Genomic DNA, 8974 nt, shown 5'->3' with positions numbered 1-8974 from the left:
GACTATTACAATGGCAATAGAAATTACAAAATTGTAACTTGGAGGAAAAAAGATACAAAAAAATTGCGAGATATACCACGTGATCAGTGCATTTCAAGGAATTTTGATGGAGTTGGAAAAGTGGAAAAAAGGTAAGAGCGTGTCCACGGTGAGGCGTGTAAGGAACAGTAACAGAACCAAAAATGGCAAAGAATTTTCCACTGAAAAGTAGGGTAACAGAAAAAATACACCAAACATTGGAGGCCTATACATGATGCGAAATCTGGCAAAAAACCGTTAAAATCTTGCGGAAAAAAGGTCGGTAACCCTATGAAAAACTTCATTTGTGCTTTGTGTTTGAAATTGTACATTTTTATATCACGGACCTAAAGGTGGCAGCAACGTAACTGAGACGGCTTGGAGCAATGAGATGATAATGTTCTGTGTTAGAATCGATGCAGACAGCTTGTGTTGATGGCAAACGACGGAACGGAACTTGCCAGGCACCCTCTAGATACGCTCATGAAAGTGTAGGGTTAAAGCTCACTGAGAAGCTACCTGGAAGACGCGGAAAATCGCCTTATTTCCCTTCGCCTATATGTCCCTTAAGGAGAGAACAAGTAGTAGATTAAAGACAGTCCCGTTTACTCCGAGATAATCTAACTCTTCTAAAAGCCTCATGCTCTTCTCGCCTAGCATGTATGTTGGCAAGCCATACCGGACAAAAGTAAATACCGCTAAAGTATTGGGTTAGCCAAGTGGGACAAAAAACACGGGATCGTGGACGGTTACGCGATAACAAAGAGTGGAGTGTTGGGTTGGGATCGTTGTTGGCCAATCTGGACTAAAACATCACGTACGTTTTAGGAATAAAAAAGTACGGCTTGCACTTGCAATAAGGTTTTGGTCAACTTTGACCAGCAAAGATCTCAACCCACGGTCACACTCTTATATACCTTATGCCTTATACCTTATCCCTGACGATTTTCTCTTTCGTTCTGTATGGCTTGCCATACTAAGCTACCACTCCAGGTTTTGTTATCGCAAAGCCAAACATTACTTGTTGTTGTGCCACTTGGTGAACTCAACTCAACTTAACATCTTGTACGTAACGGTTATCATTTTTGTCCAGTATGACTTGCCACAAACATGTAATTGTAGACCGATGTTGCCCACGAAATGAAAACCGTTGAAAAAGTTATATTTAAGTAAAGTAAAACAAATTGAACCAAATGAACTGGATGACTACCTACACAAAACGCACGCGTTTAATAAACGTAAAGCCTGAAGGCCAACACTGAATCAGGCAATTAGCGGTATGTGAAAAATGTGACAAACGCTTTTAAAGTAAAGTGGCCAAATGGCAGTTGACGTCGTTAGGTTAACCGCCAAACTGATATCTCTGGTTTACATTACTATTTGGTTGTTTTCATTGAGTTTCTTAGCAGAAGACAACTGTTTTCACAATGAAGTAAATGAAAACTTCGGTCAACATTGCGATACCCTGACAAAAAGTTACGGAAGGCATGGTTTTGTCACAGGTGTTGCAATAGCCGTACATGTTGAAACTTAGGCTACGTCAGACGACTAAAACATTTATGTCTTTCAACCATTTTCACAGTGCATGCATCGTTACCCTAACATACCAGATAAGTTAGCGTTGAAAGTTATTTGGTAAAAAAACTTATCTAGCAGCACCAAAGAATGAGTTTTGTAGTAGGCTAGGTTTGCAGCCATGTCTGTTGACATACAAGTTATGCACAGTATCCTATGTATGTTTTTGGCAAATTCAGGTAACTGATCACTTTTATCAGAAAGGCCAACTAAGCCAACTAGCACATCGGCAAAATAACTCAGCTTAAGTTTTCCAATCAAAAATATAGTCTTCCCGATAAGTTTTTCAGTATTGTTTTCTTGTTTGTAAGGTTTGTAGCCTTGTAAGTTTTCCTTGAGTCCTAGGGCAATCTTTGAAGTTTTCGAGTGAAGAACTTTTACAGAGTCATGCCAAACCCCTACGTCACAAAGCCTGGAAGCCAGTCAGCCGTGACGATTTGTTATTACTTTACGCACAGCTGCACCACACATTTTAAAGTAAAGATCTAATAATCATAGTGAAAGAGGCACTAGAATAACTTGAAAAATGTGTAAAAACATTGAAGCGTGATAAATGAGCAAGGTTGGCTTCATACATAATGATTGGCCAAATTTCAATGAGAATCGATGAAAAATTATCCGAATGTTGTTGGCCTAAAAAGAGTTCATGAAAAGTTGTGTGATGAAATATTTGAAATCTTGCAATTATGTCACAGCTGAAAATGATTTTTCTGTTCCAGAGTTTTAAATTTATCATTGTCTACCTTTCATTTTTGTTTTATCTGAAAATTTCATTGGTAACAAGAAGACTAGTTGTGCTAGTTTTCACTTTTCAGTTTCTTTTGTTTTTCATTGCTTCAAATTACTACAAATTAAACCATGGCCAGTATATCAGGAAATCAACAGTCTATGCGGCAGTCAGATAGTGATGAACTATTTGTATGTCCATATGATCCGGTGCATCGAATTTCTGCCAAGAGATATGTTGGCCACATCACGAAATGCAAGAAGAACCACCCTGGTGCAGATAAGGTTATTCTAACATGTTTCATTTCTGTTTTACAAATCAATTGTAAAGTTTTAATTAAGAAGTGAATAAATGCTTTATTAGCATGTATTTTTATTAACCCATTAATTTAGTTTTATGCATACAATATATACATTGCAGGATGTGTGTCCATTTAATGCACGACACATTGTTCCAAAGCCAGAACTACAGACGCACATGAATACTTGCCCAGATAGATTGATGTTCGAATTCGAAATTAATAAAGGTAACTTCACAGCCGAGATTTAGCAACTTTAGTGGTTTTCATAGTCTTAAGGCTAAAGTGTTTAGTTTCACACAATACTGAATTGTTTGTTAAATTTATTGAATGACTATAAGGAATTCAAAACAAAACACAATGCAAAATGAAACTTTTTTCATTTTCGCATGTGGTCAGATGTACTTGGCCAGTTGCATCAATTACTTTTCACTTGCTTTGTCTGGATCATTCAGGTCCTGTAGTTGGTCAGTGGGTAGGCATGGAACATTGCTATGGTGATTGGTGTTCTGCTGACTATGACTTTGCACTACAGCTTTGGGGCAAAGATTTTCTTCGGGCATTTCAAGTTTGCCCACAGTTTGTCAGGAATGCCAGCAAAAAGGTGGAGTGGTAGCTATAGTAGACCAACAGTGAATTGGGAGGGGTAGAGTTTTGAAGTCCAATCACCACACCGGGCAGCATTGATGTTGAAGTGAGATGTTTGGGGAGTTGTTGCGTGGCATACAACCCTCTTGGCGGTATGTTTCTTTTGCAGTATGGTAGGTTCAGTATATTAAGAGGATTTAGCCGCACAGGAAATTTTTATCAAGTTTTTTGCTCCGTAAGCTTGAATGGTACAAAAGAAAAGGAAGCAGTAATCATTAGTATCATCCACAGGCAGAGCAGATATTGCCTGAGCAGATATTTCTTGACCAGGGTAAATACTAAGACATTCATTGCTTTGGAACTTCTCAAGCAATGTTATTGGAATTTGCGATGTTGCACTTTTCCACTCTTCGGCTGGTTGATTGATTTGGAGAGCTCCGGAGGGCAAGAAGGCAGTTAATAGCTGTTTATCAGTTCCCTTTAGTTTCAGCTTTTCACAGGGTGCTGCGTTTCTGCTTGGCAAAGCACGTCTAGTTTGTTTGTATTGAATATATATGTTTGTACTGTTGAACCGAACATCGGCTTTGGGATAGAATTGGTGACTGCGTTTTGCTTAGGAGAGACGGCCAGTAAAGAGGTATCTTTTTGCTGGTGTTTGTAAAGTGTATTCATTTCACAATATCCTCCCAGCAATCTCTCCTTTTGTTGAGTCATTTCAGCAATATTGAAATCAGCATTTTCATTGTGTGTAGCACTTAAGAATGTCTTGTGGTGGGTGTTGCATTTAGTATTCCATGTGGAAATTTACTCTTGGTGGCTTTTTGTTAGCTAAGTTTGCTAGGTCAGTCAACACGTGACAGGAGTCAGAAGGCATCCTAAGCTACCTCCAAGTCAAAAATAGGGTCTCGTAACTTGTATTTCAGATTCAACTAAGTTGGTGCATTGGTCGCAACTGGCTTCGTAGAAACTCTATGTTTTGATTGGCTTTGTTTGCAGCCAAGCTGAGCAATCGCTCTTTCTAAATGAGCATTGCCCACGCTTTTCAATAAAAAAGAGCGTTTTTGGTACTTTCACTCTTCTATACACCTAAAAGTGCGCTTGTTTTGTCGCTCATGCTTCTGCATTAGCAATTAAAATGGCTTCATTCCGGCATATTTTTCAAAACCAATTGCGTTCATACATTACAAATTTGCATTGTAAAATTTTTGTCTGACTGCTATTGTAACTGCTCATCATTTGTTGCCAATGTTCGGAAATTTCATGTTAAAGGGTTTTGTTTAGGTCACCCCTGCCACAAATAATTGATAGGCGAGTAGATTATCAGAACCTTCTAGAAATGTAGGTACTGACGTTTAACAATTTAATGTTTTTCACTTTCACAGCAAATATCAGTTAAGTTATAAAAATAATGGCCATGTGAAACTAATTTTGAAGCTGTAATGATAACTCTGTGAATTCTGTGAACTTTGCGGAGCGAAAATTGTGCATAAAATTAGGCTGAAATCAATCAGTTTTTTTATTCACTACATAAAATTATGGCAGTTTTATTACTTTTATTAGTAATAAACATAAACTGACGGCAGTTCAAAAGCTTAAGTTTTTTTTTAATCCAACCAGTTGCATCCATCTTGTGCAATGACAGCAATGTTTGTACAAAACAAGTGACTAGCTCTCAGAAAGGAGTGTGCTCGTGGTTCCGTTCCTACTTTGAAGAAACGCGTCGCTATTGAGATTACTCTTAATGAAAGGAAGTGTGCTCAAAATTGGCCACACTCGTGCCCACCTCAGGTTTTCAGTTGCTTTATTGGATTTGATGAGCTTGATAACGATGGTCTGTGTTGAGGCATGGTCCAAAATATTGTGATGTGAAAGAGGTTTTTTCAGATTCTCAAACACTAGCGTTGAGGATGGAGTTTCATCTGCATAATCAGAAACTGTTTGGTGTCAAACAAAAGGTTGACCTGTGAAAACGAAGCCCGGTTTTGAAGTGTAGGACCAGTTAATATTCATTGGCAGTTGAAGATAGGAAAGGGCTTCTATGCAGCTGAGCAGGAAACGGTTTGGAATAACAGCTTAAAAGCACGAGAGGATTATATTTATAATGAACCAAAACAACGAATGCTAAGGTTGACAAAAGTTTAGTTAAAAGGAAAGAAATATAAGCTGATAGTTTTGTCTTTGAATGTCAATAGCAATGACAAAATTCCATGAAATGTGTCAATAATAAGTGTATTGTTTTTGGTAATATTTGGTGTTAATTTTTGGAACTTACCCTTACCAATGATTTTGCAGAACGGCTTTCTGATGACGGAGATGAAGTCAAGGGTTGTACATCTCTACCTCCCCCTCTCCCTTCTCAAGATTTAGATTTTGGCGACGATGAAGATTGGGATTTAGAGGTTTCAGACATAATTGTTGGTCGCGAATTTCGTTGTATTAAGTTAGTTTCATTATACATCTAGGTCCATGGATTAACTTAACTGAGAAGTTTTCTTTCAACATGGTATTGGGCATTACTAAAACCAAAAATTGTTTTGCCAATTGTAATAATTTACAGCTGCTAGATTAACTGCACTCCTCCTTTGATGCAGTAGACAGTTTCATTTCTGTTAAAAATACTTGGTCAACTTTTTAATATTGTGACCTTATATCTCTAAATCTTCACGAATATTGTCTGTGCTTATGAAAACTATAATAGGTTTCGGAAGAGGAGAGACAACGGAGGCCAAATTACCGACCAAACCCAACCAGCACACGATGGCGTATGGAAGTAAATGTGGAAGAACAAGAGTAAATTACTTTCTAATTTTATTAAAAGTCAAGTTTATGTAGTCCATTCATTACGGTTTTTTGTTTTAATTTCTTGGCTGTTCTTACCATTAATTACAAACAAAGAGTGTTTTCGAGAATATAATTGTTCTTTTATAGATGGTAGAATATGTTAACTAGAATTAGAATATTCCTTGATCGGTAGAAAGAAAATTATTTCGAGTTGTATTGCATGCTGTATGCTTGTAAGGAAAACCTTGCTTATACTGTACATACAAATTTTATTAAATTTTAATACTGTACTTGTTAGCAAGGTTATCATTTTGACTCTAATTGGGCAAGAAAGTTTTTATTTCTAAATACTTCACTTACACTTAAAAAATGCAATTTTTTTGACAACAGATTGCTAGCCACTCCCTCTGAGCTTCGTCCATCTCAAACTTTGCAGCCCTTCCCCATGGAAAGAAGACCCCTGACTGAGCCTCAGCTTCGTTCAGGATTTGTGAGTATGGCCAGGGGAAGAAACTTAAATCGGCCCGAACAAAAGCCGTCCAAGGAAAATAGGTCTTTATGATTATTTTGAAGGGTCACTATGTGCATGATTTTTATCGTACAGCATGATTTCAGCATTTCATTTAACATACAGTCAATTAAGGTCTCGTGAGCCGACGACCATGCCGTCGCTTGCCGCTAACTTTTCAGTCGAACCAACTGAACCAGCTAGTAGACCATCTCATCAACCAAAACGTAAATCAACTTTTTAGGGTTGTGCAGTTTGCTAAACATTTGTTTAAAATACAGTTTACTTTTGCTCCGATCCTGAAATATATAGACTTTAGTTTACAAATTTGGCACCAACTTTTTGTCAGTTTCGGAGTAATCCCCACCACACGTAAATACTTAATACTTATAGCGCAAGAAATAACTTTATATTCAAATCTCAGTAGAAAAAAAGCGTTTCAGCAAAAATAGAGGAAATACCTAATTAAATACAGTATAACCAACAATACTGACCCTTGCTTCTGCAAATCAACAGACTTTGCTTGTTTGGCTAAGCCAGCATGTGTTTTGCAGCGTTAGGTCGAGGAAGGATCCCAATCAACGTCCCGAGATCGGTAGTTAATGATGTGGTTGTTGCCACCCGTGAAATGGATGAGGAGAGATCACGATTATTATTGGAAGCCGAAACGCGGGTCGTTTCGATAGCGGATACCGGAAAGTTCATGTCTTTAATGCAACGTGTTTAATTAGGAATTTAGTAGTTGCCGTTATGGGAAGTGTTACTTTTTCCAGTTTTATCGTGCACTTGTACTGACCAGTAGCGACGTGTCATGCTAAAATCGCTGTAGCCTATTGGAAAATGTCGTTACATTGAAAACGTTGTAAGCAAAACAATGTCAATGATTTTTTTTTACTTTTTTCATCAAACAGACAATCAGTCGTCCAGAGAAGAAGCACTTGCAAAGGAAAAAAGAAAACTAGTCAAAATGATTCGCCAGGTTTGTTGCCATTAAATTTCCTTCAAAATGAATATGAACCCACGTTTTGTTACAGAAGTTAATGCATAATAAGCCCACATAGACAATATAGATAGTAACTTTCGAAAGCCTTGTTTAGTATAAATGAGCAATTTGCTTTAAATTTACAGATCAACAAACTCGATCAAGAGTCCCAGAGCGGAGTTCAACTGAACGTCGAGCAACTGATGAAGTTGAGAAAAAAGCCAGAAATTGAGAGAAGAATTGCAGAAATAAACCAACAACTCAAACAGGAGATATAGCTCGTTATGTTGCGACCATCGAGTTTGCTTAAACCTGCTCCCTTACGCTTTTTCTACTGCCAACGCGTATGTTTGTTTATTCTGTGTGCTGCCGTTTTTTATCCTTTTATCTTGAATAACGCTCATACTTTTTAACGATATTTTAGCCTGTGCTTTGGGCAAACAGTGCCTTAAAAATTCGCAGATCCATGACCGTGTATTTAATACCATTTGTTGCGTTTTGCCTTATACCATTGTGAGATTTAATTTTGGTACCGATGGTCTCAAGTTGGCGTTTCACCAGAAATGGGAAAGCTGTCCACGCTGTACATTGTGTTAAGTATAGACCGGTACGCTCCTGTGACTTCGCGTAAAAGCAAGTGCGACTTTTATCTACATTTTTATTACAGCTTTTTTGCCTTTTTCATTGTCTTCACGTCGCCCCCCATGTTACTTTTATGTCTCAGTGGTTACCTTCAAATATTTTTGTGCAGCTTTGTCACATTTCACTGTAATGACCAAGTCTTGTTTTATTTACTTTCGTGAGCTCTTTTCGATTCAAAATAAAAATGTGCACCCTTTCTTCAGCAGCCAATTATAAAAATACATCAAAAGCCGAATTGTGTAGAGAGTACACAATAACACAGCACATAAGTCAAACAATAGACTTCGTCAATAACCAAGGAAACCAAAACTTCAGACGTTGAAAACTTGCCACTGTTGTTTTTTACAGAAGTGCGCGATAAGTCTCCAGCAACCTAATGAATATATACTTTGTTTATAATAATCGCTTGTCACGATCATTGGACACGTTTATCGCAAAGCAGTGAAAGCAGATGAAATGCGAGTAAATATTTCTTGAGTTCGTTTACATTTCCGTTTGAATGTTCATAGATCCAGCTGCATATCTCACTGGAAACCTGTTTTATACAGTAGTGCTGAAAAAAAACAAGTCAGACTGAATTCATTGTTTTCTTCAGAAATAGATCATCTGAAAGCACTGGCTTTTAGAATTCCAAAATTCTTCATTTAAATAGAAAGTATAGGCTATTTGTACGTTTAGGTATCAATATCCAACTTACATAAATATTGTTAATAAGGTGACACAATTCCATGAATTACTTGCGGTCAGAAGATTCTTATGTGGGCTAAGCAAAAGCAAGGCAGGCCTAGTTAGCTTAAACAACAACAAAACTGCAGTTGTATTGGCATCATTTCATAACGGAAACACATCGATATA

The 8974-nt window shown here is 37.5% G+C and overlaps 1 protein-coding gene across 2 annotated transcripts; it reads left to right on the top strand.

Moving 5' to 3' along the window:
* The first annotated feature begins 960 nt into the window (after positions 1–960).
* On the top strand, positions 961–8316 carry LOC143460873 (uncharacterized). Of its 2 annotated transcripts, none has more exons than XM_076958535.1 (9): positions 961–2604; positions 2741–2846; positions 5499–5605; positions 5905–5996; positions 6378–6539; positions 6631–6722; positions 7050–7190; positions 7407–7474; positions 7624–8316. In XM_076958535.1, the coding sequence occupies exons 1-9, from the start codon at positions 2452–2454 to the stop codon at positions 7753–7755; spliced, it is 1053 nt and encodes a 350-aa protein (XP_076814650.1). In that variant the 5' UTR covers positions 961–2451; the 3' UTR covers positions 7756–8316. The 2 variants fall into 2 exon arrangements, with proteins under 2 accessions (XP_076814650.1, XP_076814649.1); XM_076958534.1 differs by having other exon boundaries at positions 968–2604; positions 6622–6722.
* The last annotated feature ends 658 nt before the right edge of the window (positions 8317–8974 follow it).

The sequence above is a fragment of the Clavelina lepadiformis genome, chromosome 5 (genome assembly GCF_947623445.1).
Source record: "Clavelina lepadiformis chromosome 5, kaClaLepa1.1, whole genome shotgun sequence".
Lineage (NCBI taxonomy): Eukaryota > Metazoa > Chordata > Ascidiacea > Aplousobranchia > Clavelinidae > Clavelina > Clavelina lepadiformis.
Note: the sequence above shows the minus strand (reverse complement) of the source record. Positions and strands in the feature narration are given on the sequence as shown.

What these genes read in the sequence shown, in the direction of transcription:
- LOC143460873 (XM_076958534.1), top strand. Translation starts at nt 2,452, where the DNA reads ATGGCCAGTATATCAGGAAATCAACAGTCTATGCGGCAGTCAGATAGT. An exon ending in ATGAAGATTGGGATTTAGAG is followed by an intron (nt 5,606 to 5,904) that starts GTTTCAGACATA and finishes AAACTATAATAG; the next exon opens with GTTTCGGAAGAGGAGAGACA. An exon ending in GTAAATGTGGAAGAACAAGA is followed by an intron (nt 5,997 to 6,377) that starts GTAAATTACTTT and finishes TTTTGACAACAG; the next exon opens with ATTGCTAGCCACTCCCTCTG.